The sequence below is a fragment of the Pseudorasbora parva genome, chromosome 3 (genome assembly GCF_024679245.1).
Source record: "Pseudorasbora parva isolate DD20220531a chromosome 3, ASM2467924v1, whole genome shotgun sequence".
NCBI lineage: Eukaryota > Metazoa > Chordata > Actinopteri > Cypriniformes > Gobionidae > Pseudorasbora > Pseudorasbora parva.
In genome coordinates this window covers 43,220,337-43,239,958 of record NC_090174.1, presented here as the reverse complement: position 1 = coordinate 43,239,958, position 19,622 = coordinate 43,220,337, and the positions used below count along the sequence as shown (strand labels likewise).

Here is a 19,622-nt window from a genome sequence, read left to right as displayed (position 1 = left end):
TATCAGGAGATTTTGGAGCACTTCATGCTTCCATTTGCTGAAAAGCTTTATGGAGATGAAGATTTGGTTTTTCAGCACGACCTGGCACCTGCTCACAGTGCCAAAACCACTGGTAAATGGTTTACTGACCATGGTATTACTGTGATCAATTGGCCTGCCAACTCTCCTGACCTGAACCCCATAGAGAATCTGTGGGATATTGTGAAGAGAAAGTTGAGAGACCCAACACTCTTGATGAGCTTAAGGCCGCTATCGAAGCATCCTGGGCCTCCATAACACCTCAGCAGTGCCACAGGCTGATCGCCTCCATGCCACGCCGCATTGAAGCAGTCATTTCTGCAAAAGGATTCCCGACCAAGTATTGAGTGCGTAACTGAACATAATTATTTAAAGGTTTACTTTTTTTTGTATTAAAAACATTTTTCTTTTATTGGTCGGATGAAATATGCTAATTTTTTGAGATATGAATTTTGGGTTTTCATGAGCTGTATGCCAAAATCATCAGTATGAAAACAATAAAAGACCTGAAATATTTCAGTTGGTGTACAATGAATCTAAAATATATGAAAGTTTAATTTTTATCATTACATTATGGAAAATAATGAACTTTATCACAATATGCTATTTTTTTGAGAAGGACCTGTTTTTTTATTGTTCTTCACGCCCAAATTGAAAACCTTTAGAAACCACATTACCACACTATTTCCCCATTACTTTTTTACTTCTCTTAGAATCTGGTAAAATGTATGTAATTACAGTGTCAATATTATGTTTCTGTTTAGTTTCATTGGGCCCTTTATAAATTAAACAAAAAAAAAAATTTTTGCGCTATTGACTTTAGACCAGGTTTTAGTTGGTCATTGGCGCAGTCAATTTCAGTTGCCTCAAAATAGCAAAACGACAGTAATGTGCCTGAACACACCTCGTTTTCAGACCAGCACGTCTGTAGGCGCACAAATGGGCACAAACTCATTTGCTTTTTAAAGAAGGTGGCACAGGACGTGAAAATGATAACTACATCAGGCTGAAACTAGCAAAAAACATGTGCGTCGTGCCATGCGGCACATTGCGTTGGGTGTATGATAGGGCCCATTGTATTTTTGTGGGGTTGTGTTCTGTTACTGTTTGCATTTGTATGTTGACTTTGTTTCTATTGCGGTTATGTTCCATAGTATTCTTAGTGTTTTCAGTTGTTAATAAATTCAAAACTGCTGCGAATCAGTGTTAATTTCGTTAAAGGGGGGGGGGGTGAAATGCTGTTTCATGCATACTGAGCTTTTTACACTGTTAAAGACTTCCCATCCTAAACATAGACAAAGTTTCAAAAACTAATGTTGGACGTTTGATGGAGTATTTCTCTGTTAAAAATACTCCTTCCGGTTTCTCACAAGTTTCGGAGAGTTTTTTCCAAGTATGGGTCGACTTAACGTCGACAGAGCAGAAGGTGACTAGCGCGAGAGAGGAAATGCACGGCCGTAAATACTCTCTCAGCTGCAGATCCAGTCGTCCGTGAACACTAATGTCGGTTATAGTCCGCGCCGCACTCCACTTCATTCCTCCACTTTGACATTAAGCGACTTCAACGCTTCAGCACAGCATTCCGGGAAGGCAGAGCTGCATTTGAACCGATTTGAACGCAGAAATGCTTCAGTCGCATTGCAAAGTGGATCTCCACACTCCAAGAAGTGTGTTTTTGACGGAGCCGTCCCAGCGATAAAGGTTCGGTCCTGCTTTGGAAGCAGCCGGTCAGTAAACCTGCTTCAAATGTCTGTGCTGTTGCTTATCGTCACGTATGTTAACATCAGTAAACGACACGATCGCGTGCTTCGTCATTCAAATGCGCTAACGGACTTCATTGCTGTTCTATGTAAGGTATAACGTTACACTAGGCTGATGTGCAGAACCGTTCTGCTTGCTACTAAGGTTTGGTCGCATACAATAGTCCATAAACCGAATCATGTCATCATAAACTGAGAGTAAATACAGTACATAGCACAGAGACGGACCTCCTGCTGTTGCTGTTTCTATTTCAGCCTCCGAATTAGATTCTGGATCATATCTATTAGCTGAGATCGATAGCAAGGGTTTCTCCACGCTTGAGGACGTCACCGCTTTGCGCATTCGTCATTCTTTAGCTCCGCCCACACGATACGCCACGGGGCGCTCAGTTTTTTCCGGAAAGACTCGGTACAGCCTATATTTTTTTTACAAATATAATAAAACTAAAGACATTTCGGAGATATGAAGGATGCAATACTACTCTATAGGTACTCAAGATTGACATGAGATTGACTGAAACTGAGTGTTTCACCCCCCCCCCCCCCCCCCCCCCCTTTAACAAAGATGAAAAATATTCGTCAACACCCACTTTTTCTGTGACTAAAAAGAGACGTGGCAAGCTAAACTAATATCTGATGATAAAAACTATGACGAAACTTATGCCATTTCTTTGTTAACAAGACGAGACTAGAATGTTATTTGAGGAATATCAGACATTAAAAATACATTATCTCTTCCTATGCTGTCTTTCAAAAATGTGCAGGCAATAAAAATGTCAAAAATCTCAGGCAGCAGTAACTAGTCTAGTCTAGCGGTAGGTAGTATGGGCAGTCTAGGCTACCAAAACTCAAACTATTTTTGGTTCATGAGAATGCATCTGGTTATATTAATAGACTAGTGTCTGTGAAAAGTAAACAGCAAAAATACGATTCCTGCGTATCTCTGTGTGAATGAATGGCGTGAACCGCAGTTTAATTACGATACACACAGAGAATTGAGTGTGACACTTGTTTCCACCTGATACAAGGACATAAACGCATGTCCGTTATCTCCAGAGCCAATCTGAGAGTCACTTCATCAGCATTTTCCTGTTTTATTTGAGAAATACTACCATCATATAATATTAGGGATGGGCATTTCCCCAAAATATTATATTTGAATATTTGGGCTCATAAAATTTGAATATTCGAATGTTCGTTTATTTAAATTAGGTATTTTGAGAAAAGGAGAGAGAATGTCTTGTGTGAGAATGAGAATGTCTTCACCATTTCTGAACAAGCTTATGATTAGGGAATATGCACAACACGCTTACATTATATCTTAAGGTTTTAAAACATTTAAACAGTATGTGTAAAAATATATATATATGCCTAAAGAACAAAAGCATTATAAGCTCAAGCAGGAAATCAGAGTTCACCATGTTATTGTGCAGAACGTGCACACAACTACACACAGACACACAAACACACACACACGAGTCGATATATGGTTGTCGTGTTTGTATTTTCTCATTTTCATGTTGAGAGAAACGATAATATTATTGGATGATGATATTATTATCGGTGAGAAAATGTGTCACTGACATACGTTGAGGAGACAAAGCTAACAGTTAAGTGAAGTTTAAGTGAAGCACTTTGTGTTTTCTGTTCTTAAACCCTCACTGAAACTCAAAGGAAGCATTTTCCTCGAGAACATTTTTGCTATCATAAGTTATCTCGCTCTCACTCTGGGTGAGACTAACTTCATTCCTCATTCCACCAGCATTTATAATGTGATTCTTGTAATTCCAAATATCGTGAGACAGACGATGATATTATGTGATCTTAAATTTTTTTGAGCGATTATTTTAATGAATTGCTCTAAAAGGGTAAAGTTACCCATTTTAATCAGTCTAAAACACTTATTCTTTATAATTAAAGCATCAGCCATTATAGAATTTCCAGAATGAATCAGAATAGAAAAACTTTCAAATTTGGCCATGGGTTTTAACTTTTTGAGAACACAAACATGATGGCAGATGAATAATATAAATCATGTCTTGTTGTAACATAAGAGCTAGTCTAGACCGAGTTGCAGTCATGCTGAATGGGAGCGAGCTGCTATGTATGTGTTTGTGTGTGCGGGGAAAATGCCTTCCTGTAAGCCCACAAACATCAGAATGGCAGAAGGACTTGCTAATCAATAAAAATCACCTCAATAAAACAGAAAATTATATAGAGAGAAAACAAGAGGTCTGGAATGAAGAAGTAAATCCCACTGTTTCTGATTCCTATACCAACTGAGCAGTTGCTTTTGAAGTCGGTGCGCTGCTAAAAATAGAGATTACTTTATGTAACCGTACCCATTTTAGGCACAATGATGACAGCACATGTGTATCTGGTGTACCTCTCTGTCTGTCTCTCTCTTGCTCTCCTTCTCTCTCCTTCCCTCTTTCTTTATCTCACGTTGCATAATTTAAGATGTGGTAGGAGGATCTAGCTGCAACATGCTTTTTGAATTATAGTCACAACATCATAACTTGTACTCTTCAAGTTGTAGGAAAGAGTCAGAGTGCAGGAGAACTGATCTGTCTCTTTCCCACTGCACGCACACCTGTTCATTAAACCAAGAGCGGTCAATTGCGGCTGATTAATGAATGCAGAGATGATCTTATTGTGCCACAAGTGTTTACTTCCACAGCAAAAGAAACATTACATTTCAGTGTGCACTAAAGTGGTATTAAGTTGTCCTTGCAAGCTGCACACAAAAATTACATGACCAGTGTAGTCCAATTAACAAACAAATTACAAGTTCATTTTAGTGGGTTAAAAAACATAAAGCATGATGAGTGTGGCTTGATTCTTATGATTCTTTCACTGAAAAGCTAAATAGTAAAAAAAAAAGCTAAATTACCCATTTTAATCAGTCTGAAACACTTCTCTTTATCATAAAAGCATCAGCAGTGATAGAATTTCTATCATTTGTAAGCAAAATGCACATTATAACTGACATACACCCAAATGAATCAGAATTCAATCACAGTTAGAATCAAATTGCTAGCTTGTAAGCCGGACACGGCAGCAATTGAATTCTCCAGATAAAAGTTAGAAAAAGAAAATGTCTCATGAGGGCTATCTTCTGTTCACTGTGGCTAAGTGGATGTTGGGCGTCATGTTGACAGACACAATTGGATTATGATGAGGATGTCTGAAGGGTCAGTCATAACAGCCAGAATAATCTATTCCTCTGCATGCCAAAATGACTCAAACTTCTCTCTTTTGTATGTGCTTTCCCTTTTACTTGCTTTCCTTGTTCAACTTTAAAGGGGTCATGAACTGCTTAAAAAAAAATGTTTCCTGAGTTGCGCTTATGTCAGTAGGATTTTTAAATTCAAATTAATTTTGATATTCTGAATTAAAAATTCAGTCATAATTAATTTTGGCCCTTTGATTTTAATGCTCTGTTTGAAGGGGCGTGTCTGCTGTGAGAATTCAGTGTAAATGCCCACCTCTGTGACTGGCTTCCTCTTTATTACAGAGCCAGACAACAAACAAGTGACAAATCCTGAGTGGCGACGTCACTACACACATTCTACTAGCATGGTTCCATGTGGAGAATTCTGGGCCGTTAGCGGTTTGTAATCGTTTCGTGCTGCAAGTTAGCCTGACAAGCCAGACCCACATCAAGATGTTCGGTCTGGAAGCTCACCATAGACAGGGCTCAATCCGAGGGGCGGGATAAACGGTTGTCTTTCAAACTCCCTCTGCACGCAATTGGATAGCGCTACAACCAACCAGAGCAACGAAAGTGAAGCAGAGCTAGTTGACAAATTAAACTTTCGCCGTATCCGGTCAGCTAAACTACGATCACATCTTCCCTTTTTAAGAATGACTTCAGTGTCGTTCTTTGTTCTTTTCTCAGAGAAAAGCTTAACTCCAAGTCTTCCAGAGTCGTGGTCAAAGCTGATTTGAAAGACCGCAGTTCGCCAGTTTCTGTGTTTACTAGAAGCACGCAAGCAAAACTCGGCCGTCGTCATTATGGCCCCGCCCACCGACTCTATACACGATGTGATTGGCCCAACCAGAGTTTGGCGTTTACAGCTCAGAAGTGTATTGAGAGTTGCTAGAAGACACTCGCGGCAGATTAGATTTGCTGCTGCTAGGGTGCGTCTAGATTTCTAGGCTAATTCTTATCACCTGACATCTGTGATTTCATGTACAGATTCAGATGGGACTAACATCCAGGAGTTTTTTAGACATGGGCGTAACAGACTTACTGTCTATTAACTTACTATTTGTTAATATAATTTTATGTATTATAAAACCCTATTTAAGTAACCTTCACAAGTTTTATAGCAGTGGCTGTTTATAATAAACTTGCATAAGTGAACAGAAAAAAAACCAGGCCCGTCCAAATAGGGTTGTAATGTGACAAAATACGAAACGTGTCGTTTTTGTGATTGGTTTCAATGAAAGCTGTTCTTGGACTAATAAGTTTTGAGTTCTGAAACACTGGTTTTTATAGTACAATGACCTCTTACATGTTACAAGGAAAATTGTATTTCTTAATTCATGACCCCTTAAAGGCATAGTTTGCCCAAAATGTCATTGACAAGTTTAACTACACATGCACACTTTCTTTGTCCTTTATCTCTTTGCCCTATGTTGTTTTGGACCCTGCTATCCATTGTATAGACATATATATATATAAAATACACAAAAAAAATCTTATCTTATTTTGTGTTCCACAGAAAAGTCATGCATGTTTGGAATGATGTGATTGTAAATAAATATTGACAGAATTCACATTTTTGACTTAACTAGCCCTTTAAAGTTTAAGTGTGTATTTTCTGTGCCACAAAAGGATTTTCAAAAATTGTGATTGTTTTCCAAACACTCCCAACATCCCTTTTGCCCCTTCCACTCTTAATGTCTTCAAACTAATACATTCCCTGTAAAAAGCTTAGTATAGGTAGTGCTGCCCAAAACACACACCCCTGGTTAAGTCAGCCGTTGAAATATCAGACTGCTCTAACAAAACACCACATGAGCACAGTGTTTACACTTTATACGAATGGCTTAGCCTTTAGTTGTCTTTGCACATTGAAACTAGCAGAGGAGAAAAAATGCACCCTTCACCTTTAATCTTTTTGATTGGTTTTCCTTGTAACAACCACCCCCACGGCCGCTCACATTCCCCCTTTTCTCGCTCACGTTTCTGCTTCCTCCGCAGGGATCGGACAGGGTGTTCCAGTGGTGGCCTTGATAGTGGAGGGGGGCCCTAATGTGATCTCTATCGTACTGGAGTACCTGAGAGACACTCCTCCAGTGCCTGTGGTGGTGTGTGACGGCAGCGGTCGGGCCTCTGACATCCTGGCCTTTGGGCACAAGTACTCAGAGGAAGGCGGGTATGTGAGGTTTATCTCTTTCTGCTGTAACAGTACGATAAGATATGAATATTAATTTACATATGAAGATTGAACTGTATCACAGAATAGAGCACATCAGTAAATTCCCACTTGTTCAGAAGCATTTTTCCCATTAATTTTCTCCATAAGACATGAGCCATGCCAACCAGCTATGAGATGAATCACAAATGTTATAAACTTTTATTTAAGCGGATATTTTTTATTTTAGCGATGAACTACTTATCTCATAAACCACTTCATGTGATCTGTTCTTCAAATGTTCATAAATGGTGGGCAGTTTTCTAATATTCATAATATTTAAATTAAAAAAAATTGTAATAATATAGAATATAGCAATTTGCATAGCTATTGTATAAAATATGTCTAAGTGTAACTATAAAATAGAAGTTTAATTAATTGCAATTGCATAATTGTACAATTGTTAAGATAAAATATTATCAGTTAATGCAGTTTATTTCACTTCCTGATTCTTTTATCACGTCATATTAATTGTGATTTAATGCACCTAACATGATTAACTGCAAATAATTTGAGAAACCTGTACAGTGTTTCATACAATACATTTTATGTGAAGTGACGTGAAGGCCAAGTATGGTAACCCCTACTCAGAATTTGTCCTTTGCATTTAACCCATCCAAGTTAGTGCACACACATTAGGAGCCGTGAGTAGTGAACACACACCCAGTACAAACTGTGGAAACACACACCCGAAGCAGCCATTTTTTTCTGCGGTGTCCGTGGAATGATTGGAGGTTAGGTGCTTTGCTCAAGGGCACCTCAGTCATGGGTATTGAGGGGGAAGAGAACGCTGCGCATTCACTCCCCAACCTACAAGTCTGATTCTCTAACCATTAGGCCTTAGTTGATTTACACCTATTTTTTTATTTACTGCAAAATATTTAAACATCTAAAAAATGTTATGTTATTGGTTAAATGCAATTAAATACACCTAACATGATTAATCACAATTTATTTCAGGAACCTGTACGATTAATTCGATCAGAAATTTCTGTCATTTACTTTAAAATATTTACATAATATACAAAGAATTCCAAGGAAGATTTCTCTTCAATATTATAGGTAGTGTAGTTCTTTACAGATAATTTGAATGTTCATCATAATTATTCTTAAAGAAAAAGTGAAAATGGAATAACAGTGACTTGAGCTGTGGTGGGTCTTTTTTTCCAAAGGGTCATATGTTATCATTAAAAAGCAGTTTGTCTGGAGAAAATTAATGGGATTTTTCCTTCCGGAACCCTACTGTTGCACTCTGTTGGAATATTTTCATTGCATAAATTAATGGCTCTAATATCCCAGTCTCATTTTTTTCTCTCTGACTACATGTTAGAATCATAAACGAATCTCTGAGAGACCAGTTATTAGTCACCATTCAGAAGACGTTTACATACAGTCGGACGCAGGCCCAGCATCTCTTCATCATTCTGATGGAGTGCATGAAGAAGAAAGAACTGGTGAGTGTGTGCAGTGTGGCTGTAGAAGTCCTGATGATTAACCCACCCCTGATCTGACAGATTTAAGAGATTCCTCTAGAGCCTTTTTGTTGTACTTTGTATCTTTGAGTTCTTTGTATGAGAGTGAACTCGCGATAAAGCCAGGAGATTTTTCTGCCGCACATTCCTCTCCATGTCAGCATGCCGTTATTCTATCAGACAGTCAGAGATGCGTGTAAAGTGGCCCCTTAAGCTTGGGGCTGATAAATGTCACTACCTCTGCAGCCTACATCAAGTACATTTCCTCAGGCTTTGAGACCTTCTCTTCATATTAGCTTCTCACACACACACACACTTTCTCTCTGATGTACCGAAAGTAAAACTATTCTTATGTACTACTGATTCTATCAACTAAAACTTATATTTAAATCCACTGCTCCTCTGTTAAATTATTCACCAGATTGCAGACACCATAATCTGTGTGACTTTTCAATTATAGTGCACTTTCCAGTTAGCTCATCTAAAAGCTCTCAGACACTTCACATTTATCCTTCCCCTGTTAGCCATTACTTCCAGAACATCCTGAAAATAAAGAGTTTTAACAATCGACTTCAGTGTCACCAGGAGAAACATATCCTACTTTTATCTCAACATGCTTTCATATTTTTTAATTCAATGAAGTAAAATCTATCAAGACCATGATTTGCATGCAAAACGTATCTAGTTGTCTTTGAATGTGAATGTAATTGAACTTAAATTTCAATGTTGTGTTTGTATATTCAGATATTGTTTTCAGTCATTAAATCATACATCCTCAAAGTGATTTTTGTGTTTGTTCTTTTATTACTAATGCTTTGATCCTTCATTTAGTCATTGTAGTGGTTTCACTCACTGTCTGTGCATGTCTACGTATTTGTGATTTTATGTATGTGCTCACCATGTTTTTATTAATTCTTTGTATTACTGTTTTTCAGTGTTGATAGTGCATGAGTTTCCACTGTCTGTAGCTGTAGATGTGTTAATCCTCGTTATGAAGATGACCTTCTCAAGAATAGATATGAATCTTTGTTCCCACACACCATATGACTTTTAATTAAGTCTTTGTATTTATATATGCTGTATTGGCTTAGATGCAATTGTGTTCAGATGCAAACTGTTTTGTTGAAGGTGATAGCTGGTTTTGAGTACAGTACATTGGCTTTAGTTTACATGCCACCCACTTTTTGATGACTCAAAAGTGAGATCACAAAGCCTTTGAGACTCAACTAAAGGAGGCAAATTAATTTGTTAGAGGTATTTTGTCTCAGAACTGCTACAATTGGTATTAAACCAGTGTACAAGCACAAAATTCCACTGCTGATGTACCAAATAAACACACATACATCATAATCTGTCACTGACTCACACAAACGTACGCTTCTGCTCAGTGGGTTGTCTGATGTGCTGGCAGATGAGTACAGCGTGTGTGTTTGGGACCGAGAGATCATTAGTCCATTGCACTCATCTCACATTCATCATACGTGCACACAGTGTTCAGTTCGGCTCAACGCTTGATCTCCCCTTTTGCTCCTTCATTGCTGTACTTTCCACTAAGGACGAGCCAATGGGAGAATTTCCATGCTTGATGATTGGAACAAATGCTTACAATTTACAATGGTGATTAGAAAGCTAGAATGAATGAGTATTAGAGGTGCCTTTGACAGTCTTTGAAGATGAGTTATTATCATATCTTAGCAGTTTAATTTGAAGATGGTAACATAATGTATAAAACATAAATGTATGAGTATATAAAACAATATCAGAGTAACCAAGTATAGCTGCTTTGTTCATAAAAGCGTATTATTATACCCTTTTTAGTATTGCTGCAATATGTCAATGTATTTATGGAAGCCCATTTCCAGCACATAAGAAAAAAAATCATGCTTTGGTTAATTGTAATAATGATATAAAAGTCGAAATGATGGCATACTGAGTTCCCTTTCGAGGGAACTCACGCTGCGTCATATAACGTGAAACTAGTCCAATCCTGACTGGCATTGCGTTGTGACGTAGTGTGACAGCCCACAAAGGAAGCTTCAAAGGTAAGCTTCTGTTCTTAAAGGGATACTTCCACTTTTTCATATTAAACTGTTATTCCCTTAACTAAAACGAGTTGATACATACCTCTCTCGTCTCAGTGCGTGCACTTAATCGCTCTGATGTGTGGTGACGATCTGATAGCATTTAGCTTAGCCCACTAAGCCCAGTTCGTTCACTATGGTACCAAACAGAGATCAAGTTAGAAGCAACCAAAAACTTCCAAATTTTCCCTATTTAAATACAGTTACACAAATAGTTGAATGATCAAGTATCAGGCTTAGTGGACTAAGCTAAATGCTATCAGAATGTCACCGCGCGTCAGAACGATTCAGTGCACGCACTGAGACAAGAGAGGTATGTATCAACTCATTTTAGTCAAGGGAATAACAGTTTAATATGAAAAAGCAGTGAAGTATCCCGCTGTGCGTGTGTGTGAAATTTACTGTTTTTAAATTTACCGAGTGAAAGACAGTACAAACTGTGTGTGCCTCCCTGACCCAGATGCATCACAGGTGGGGATTTGTGTACTCTGCCTGAGCTGAGCTTGAACGGGCAGCTCTCAAGGGGGCTGTCTGTACCCACTTTGAGCAGCTGTCGCTCAGGATACTCCACTCCCGCCTGGCTTTGTTTAACGAGGCGGGCCGGGCTCGAGTTCCTCGCAGTTCGGAGTGGATCTTCAACAGGACTGGAGATGTCTTACTCGCTTTGGGCCAAGACTCAATTAAAAAAAGAGTGTGTCATCCCCCTTTTGTCAAACTACGTTTCTCGGGGTAAATTATTATTCGACTACGATATGGACATGCCTCTCCCACTCTTAACGAGGCTATCCTGACAACAGTAACCAGGATCAAGCTAGGCCAGGCCTTAACTGTATTTTCAAAGTTCACTGGGGCTCATTGCAGCTGCGTCCAATGTGAAACCTTGTGGACTGCTGTACATGTACCCTGTATTGGTGGCTTAGGAACATAGGGGAAAACCATTCTGATCCGTAGGCCATAAATTGCCTGGAGATGTCGGCTATTTTACGCTCTGAGATACTTCCTCCCAGACCTCAGAGGCCATCATGTTTTGGTTCAAACAGACAATATGTCAGTGGTCCCTTACATAAATCACAAGGGGGGCCTGAGGTTGCGCTCTCTGTAAAGTCTGGTGCATCAGGTCCTCCTCTTTTCTCAGGGCAAACTGTTGTCGCTCAGAGCTATGTAAGGTATATCCCTGGAGACCAGAATGTGGGGGCAGACATTCTGTCAAGGCAGGAGGTCCAGGGAATGGAGACTTCACCCGAGACAGTCGAGTTAATCTATAGGAAGTTTGGTCAAGCAAAAGTGGCGTTATTTGCATCCCGAGAGACATCCCACTGTCTGCTGTAGTTCTCCCTTGCACATCCAGCTCCACTTTTTGCTTGATTGCGTTGCTCCCGGGAGTTCTGGCTATTCCGAGTCTGGTTCTCAAACATCATAGTGCTCCTAGCAGGTCTTCCATGGGAGATTCCAGGCTTAATATATCACCCTCTGCCGGAGCTGTGGAAGCTATATGAGACTGAGGGGGACCAGCTCCCAGGGTCTGGTCTCTTAACTGAGGTTGTTGAGACCATACTAAACTCTAGAGCTCCCTCCACGAGGAAACTGAGGAGAGTATTTACATTATGGTGCAGGGAGCATCCTTTGGATCTAGTTAACTGCTCTGCTTCAGTGCTGGAATTCTTTCCCTGTCCAAGCACAAGGTTTATGTGTAGTAATATATAATTATGTCAGAAGTTTGAGATAAAAAAATCTAATTATCCCAAAAAGTTAAATTATGAGATAAATAGAAATTATTACATATTATGACTTTATATAATTAAATAATTATGATTGTTTTATGTGGTCAAAATGGGCTTCAATATGACTATGACGTTTGAACTCACTGCTGAGCTTTGCACAGAGATTATTATGTATTTGGCAGTGCAGAGATTTATCGAAATCAATTGATGGGTTGTGTAAGAATGATTAACTGGGCAGTTTTTGGCCCCAAGCTGCTAGTTGATAAGCTCTCATGCTGATTATGACATGTGCTTGAGGGCTGGTCCTGATGCCACCATACATACATTCATGTGTATATATTGCATTCAGGTGAAAATAAGCAAAACATGCCTCGAGGAACATGCACTGATAAAAAAAAAATGTATTTGCGTGCGCTGTAACGTTTGTGTTTGATGAGGAGAAGCTCTATTACTTTATGAATGTTTCATATCATATTTTAGAAGATATTATACCAGATTAATGTGTGCATTTTGCCCATCTTAAAAGATTAGTCCACTCGAAAATTATTAGTTTATAATAAATTATTATTATTTTTAACAGTATTTTAAATATAATAGATCAAAACTGAAACCTGGGCATTTGTATCCTACCAAACAAACATATTTATGTGAAAAATGCTGAGATATGAGAATAACACTAAAGACAAGCTTGTGTTTTACGGTGAATCGGGAGTGGATAATGAGATCTGTAGGGAGGTGTCTTAAATCTGCTCTGTTCCTCTGAAGCACCTGAGCAGATGTTTAACCTGAACTCGACAGGACATGATTCTATGACCTCCTGCCTCTCAGTACATGACCTGGATACACCTCTCCAGATTTGGGGGGCCGCAGCAAACTACAATTAATTACAGCCTTATTAGATTAGATTAGGGTCCTTTTAGGTCCTTATAATTCAGTATTTCTGTTCTGTGTGAGATTAATTGGCACTTGACACATAAAAAAAGCATTATGTCAGTCTTTGCACTTCTCTGCGGTAGGAATTTCCTGTCTCCTTCAGAATTGAATTCCGTTCTTAATTTATTTTCTACTGTGGAGGTCTTTGTTCCTGCAACCAAGGGAAGGATGGTTCAATTAATCAGACTGACAGCCTCTCTTTCTATTCATCGCCTCATTCTGTTTTCCTTGAGTATCTTCCTTGTGTTTCATGTTTTTTGTTAGCACCCTCACACCAATGCATTTTAAACTCCTCTTATAAGAAACATGGTTTTAGCTTTTGCTGAATTGTGTAAAAAAAAAAATTTTTTTTTAATGTCAAAATATGTTCTCCCATCCAAGCTTATTCTATTACCCTGGAAGGGTTTATGTTCTGAACTTGACTGTACAGTATTTTACTTATCTACTCTCCAAACAGTATTGATTTGAGATAAAATTTATTTCTATAATTTTACATTTACATTACCTTAAAGCTTAAACTAAACAAATAGCCAATTAATGTACAAAACAATCTGCAACAACATTGCAGTATTAATAGTGAAGTCCTTATTTAATTTTTAATACAGTCGCTAACTGAAGGTCCAATAAACTATGTTGTAACTAGAAGATTATAACATAGAAGGCATTCACATCTTTGTAGAACTCATAATTACTACTTGTAAACTGGGAACTTTGAGCGTTCTGACTTAGACTATGAATTTTTTTTATGTTGTTATCTCATCATTTATGGTCAGTCAACTTGCTTTCGAATGTTCACAGACCGGCTTTGACTGCTCCAATATGGTGGACACTTTACGAATAGCGACCAATAGAAACAGCCGCTAAAGAGCTATATATGTATTCATCTATGACATGGAGTGAGACACAAGGACATTTAAAAGTTTTTTTATGATATGCAGTTGCCTGTGTGTTGGGCTTGAAGCGGCATACTGAGGCATCTCGCAATACTTTGATGACATAGGCTATACCATGCACAACGCCGTTTCAAGTTCATTTTTCCTGTAGGAATATTAAAACAGTCTTCGTTAAAGAGTTATACGCTAAACAAGGTCAAATGGCTATTAGGTGAATCACAACTTTGATTTGAAGGAAAAAAGGATTTTACACATATTAATAATATGTATAAAACAATATATTTGAAATGTATTTGAAAAGATGCATATTGCTTCATTCGAGTGGGCAGAGCTAAACAGTTATTTTTAAATTTGTTGCATTTTTGACTAACTTACATAGTGTAATTGTCTGTACATCATGGGTAACAGGAATTTTACTGTTAAACTAACCTGACAAGCCAGACCCACATCAAGATGTTTGGTCTGGAAACTCACCATAGACAGGGCTCAATCCGAGGGGCGGGATAAACGGTTGTCTTTCAAACTCCCTCTGCACGCGATAGGATAGCACTACACCAACCGGAGCAACAAAGGTGAAACAGAGCTCGTTGATAGATTAAAGGGGGGGTGAAATGCTGTTTCATGCATACTGAGCTTTTTACACTGTTAAAGACTTGGATTCCTATCCTAAACATAGACAAAGTTTCAAAAACTAATGTTGGACGTTTGATGGAGTATTTCTGTGTTAAAAATACTCCTTCCGGTTTCTCACAAGTTTCGGCGAGTTTTTTTCGAGTATGGGTCTACTTGACGTTAAATAGATCGGAAGGTCCTTGTATGGGCCGTTTTGCTTGCTACTTCTAAGGTCTAGTCGCATACAATAGTCCATAAACCGAATCATGTCCTCATACGCTGCGAGTAAAGACACAGAAATGTGGAGAGGCCACTAAATACAGTAACTTACATACCACAGAGACGGACGTCCTGATGTTGCCGTTTCTCCTGTTCAATTTATTTCTCCCTCAGATTTGATTCTGGATCTGGACGTCACCGCTTTGCGTCACCGCTTTGCGCGCTTGTCATTCTTTAGCTCCGCCCACACGATACGCCTCCAGGCGCTCTGTTTTTTCCGGAAAGACTCGGTACAGCCTATATTTCTTTTATAAATATGATAAAACTAAAGACTTTTCGGAGATATGAAGGATGCAATACTACTCTATAGGTACTCAAGATTGACATGAGATTGACTGAAACTGAGTGTTTCACCCCCCCTTTAAACATTCGCCGTATCCGGTCGGCAAAACTCAGAACACATCTTCCCTTTTTAAGAATGACTTCAGTGCCGTTCTTTGTCCTTTTCTCAGAGTCAGAGAAAAGCTTAACTCCAAGTCTTCCAGAGTCGCGTCAGAGCTGATTCGAAAGACCACCGCCAGTTTCTGTGTTTACTAGAAGCACACAAACGCGACTCGGCCGTCGTCATTATGGCCCCGCCCACCGACTCTATACACGATGTGATTGGAGAGTTGCTAGACGACACTCGCGGGCAGATTAAATTTGCTGCCGCTAGGGTGCGTCTAGATTTTTAGGCTACTGTTAAACACGATTATTTGAAAAATAAGTTGAAATATGCAAATAGGCTACCATAGATTAACAACCTTTTGGCTCACATACCTTGAAAAGTTTAGAGAAAATGTAGGTTTTACTTTCGGAACCCACTGTTGCACTATTATCAGACCGCTGGCGCAATTGACCAATCAGAGTCGAGTATTTCAGAGCGCTGAAATAATTCACTTGAAGAAAACCTTTCATTGGTTGATGTTTCCGTTTAATTCAAGCATCCCATAGCAGTAACCAATGGTGTGAGTCTGGGAGAAGGCTATTTGCATGACCCATAGAGGGAATGTTTGGAAACTTGCTTGAATTTTTTGCACAGTTTTGTCAGTGGGAATGAAGCTGAATGAAAATAGACTGATGCTTCAGGGGATGACATACTGATCAGCTGATGATGATGGATGGAAAGATGGAGTCACATCCGGCCACATGTCGAATGGGTCAGTGACTGTATGGATGAACAAATGGATGGACAGCTGACAGATCAGATGAGACACGAACTCCTGGCACATTTGAGGAACAGTGAGTAGTGCTGCTGTAGGATTTAAGATGATGTGAGAGTGTTGGACTGGTGGAAGGAAGAGGGAGCGAGGAAGGAAATTTCACCCCTGATAAATGAAGATGAATGTTTGCCGATGGGCCTGAGTCACTGATGCATGAAGCAATCCACTGAACAGTGAGAACAGCATTCGCCAGTGAGCGTTAGATACGTTAGATAGACTAGGCTACACACCATCCCGTCTTTCAATAGCTATACATTCAAATTCACTGATTAGAAACATTTTACACAGTGGATAACATTTCCATTTGAAGAAGTTTTAATTCATTAATAAAACGGGTTGCCAGATTTAGAGGTGAAATGTCTTAAAGGGACTGTATGTAAGAAATGTATTTCAATTAATCATAAAATTGCCCTGATATGTCACTGGACATTAAGAAATCATGTTAATTACAAATATTTATATCAGTGACAACAGTTAGTCCGGCCAGTATTGTCATTTAAAAGTTGTTGTTGCAGCCCTCAACTGATGTTGACAAGTTGTGTTTTTGCCTAATTCGCCACCCTCCACTTATTGACCAATCCCGAAGTCAGTAGTGTTTCGGCATCCGGGTTGCCAGCTCTGCTCTAGTTACTTACCACAGCTGCAGCTACAAACGTTCCTGCTGGATCCTGGAGCCTATCTGGCAACCTCGAGTCAGGGGGGAGGGGTAGAGGGATACACCGCTCTACATTCATTTGAAAGTGATTGCAGTACAAGTTTTGGCCACAATCTTACGATACACTTCCTTTAAACATAGCTAGAAAAACTATCAAAGTTTTGGCGCCACATAGGACAAGGCTAGCGGAAACCTGAATGTGTGCCCCTAATTACAGCTCTGTAAAATTAAATGTACTGGAGAGTTTAAACATAGAATATAACTAGAGAGAGAGAGAGAGAGAGAGAGAGAGAGAGAGAGAGAGAGAGAGAGAGAGAGAGACTCCTTAGCCTCTTTCCAGATGCTGCTGCTGGCCATAATTTCACACCTCTCAATGTAGTGATAACCTTTAACAGCAGGAAGACATGCCCCATGTGATGGACAGAGCTATTTTCACTATGCACTGCAGGGTTTAGTTTATTTATTTATTTATTTATTTATTTATTTTTGACTGAGGCGATTTGCCATAACAGACACTTATGCAGCAGGTCAGGATGCTCTTTTTGACCTGCAAAAGGGTTGGCACGCATTGCACATCAGAATATTGAAGAGGCTGCTCACTGCAGATGGGTGAAGCTATAAGGTCCAGTCACACCCTAACCCTTTAAATAAACATAACTCCATCCATTAGGCATGGACATCATCTGGACATCATTTGCCTCTGCAGTAAGCACCAATTGGAATATTCCGGTACAAGTTGCATCAGTAGCATGTTGTTTATTACCACAGAAAATACTTTCAACTCAAGGAAAAACATGTGTACATGTATAACATTACTGAATAATTTATGTAAGTGCAAAAATAAGACCCTCGTACTTCTGTTATAAAACTGCAGATCTGCAATCCCATAGGCTACTGGTACAGTAAACTGTAAACAGTTAAAGTTAACCTGTAAATAGTACAGTTCACATGCACACAGAGTGACCTGAATCATTTTAAAATACATTAACATAAGCCCCTTTAAAGGGTTTTTTGTTAATGTTGCCAGACAATTCAGCCAATTGTGATCTGCTGTTCTGTCCTAGCACCTGGGAGCACTGCACAGTTTGAATAGCCCAACAAAGTGAATAGTGTAAGAATGACAAGAAAGAAGACGTTGTTGAATAAAGTTGTTATTTTCGTTTGTTTTTTGGTGCATGGAAGGTAGTGATCGACCAATGTATGGTGGTCCCGATATTTAAGCCTTTTCCCATAATCGGGTATCGGTTTTGTAATATCGAATTCACCGATAAAGGGCGCCATCTTGTGGACATTTTTAGAATCACGTACAAGCCTGCGTCTGAGGGGAGATGAGTCAACAAGGGCGTTCAAAGGTAAAATTACTTGCATCCTTTAATTGATAAACATTATTTAACATACCAGCCAGTATTGCACACATAAGCTATGCATATATAAATTGTTATGACTTATGAGATGCTAGTTATGTAGTTCTTGGCACTAAAAATATAGGGACGAACCGGGGACGAACTTACAGACTCAGGTAATCCGTTGTCACAAAAAGCCTTTACAACTTTACACGAATGAAATAAAACAGCCACGAATAAGAGCATGTTGTAAATTCAAGCGCCAAATTTATTTCTCTCTCGGTTTATGCTCATCTCGTGAAGTCTCGTTCAGCCGTTCACTCACCGTTGCTGCTCCAGTATCGGCTAGTCACCTAATTACAGTCTATGCTAGTCACCATGCAACTTTTAACAAGTCCCACTCGTTTTAAACAATTTTATAACATCTATAACGTCTGTTATATAACATTTATATAATAAACATCGAAATAATCATAGCTCTGTGGAAGGCCTATCTCCGCGAGAGACGTGTAACGCATAAACAGCGCTCTGTCAGTATTTCATATCTAGAACGACACAAACATTATAATTCTAATAACGTGCCAGACAAGATGGACTCTCTAATAGCAATGACGTATTCAAGGTTTTGTTTATTTTTCTGAGAATGTTTGTATATTCCAGAGAAACCCTTGTAAAACTGTAAAACTAATGCATACATATGGGGTGTTGATAAGAATCAACTCTCATTTATTTATGTTCTTTCTTCACTTGAAAACATTATACATTTTTTAAATTTATTTTGCCTGTTAATAGTTTCTTTTTTAGTTTCCTTTAACATTGTTTTATTCACACGTTGATTTAGACCATTGTGAATGAGCTGTCAAAAGAAGCAGATCTTTTCACTTACAATATAATAAGTACTTTGTTGCCTGATTTAAAAGTCCTGCACCAACCTTAGTCAGTTTAGACAGCATATTGAATTTAACGTGAATGAAAATGAGTGTATGAAAATGTGAGGGACAGACAAAGTCTTTAAATTGTAAAGCCCTGTATAAAGTGCATAAATCTTGTCATTTTCACATTTCACAACTTTCAAAACAAGACATTTTGTCAGCTGAACAATCGGCATGTTGTTAAACAACAGTACAATCCGTTGAACACACTATACTTCTGTCCCTCACAGTCTTGTGTTCATTACTGTCAAAAAGCGTGGCACTACCCTGATTAAGGTCTATTCCTACGGGACAT

The 19,622-nt window shown here is 38.9% G+C and overlaps 1 protein-coding gene across 16 annotated transcripts in view; it reads left to right on the top strand.

The window, feature by feature from the left end:
* The window catches only part of trpm3 (transient receptor potential cation channel, subfamily M, member 3), a 198,815-nt gene that overhangs the window by 138,791 nt on the left and 40,402 nt on the right, over positions 1-19,622 (top strand). For all 16 annotated transcript variants that reach the window (XM_067439009.1, XM_067439010.1, XM_067439001.1 and 13 more), the window contains 2 exons: positions 6,991-7,165; positions 8,535-8,658. In XM_067439009.1, coding sequence (XP_067295110.1) covers positions 6,991-7,165; positions 8,535-8,658 — 299 coding nt within the window. The remainder of the gene's footprint in view (positions 1-6,990; positions 7,166-8,534; positions 8,659-19,622) is intronic.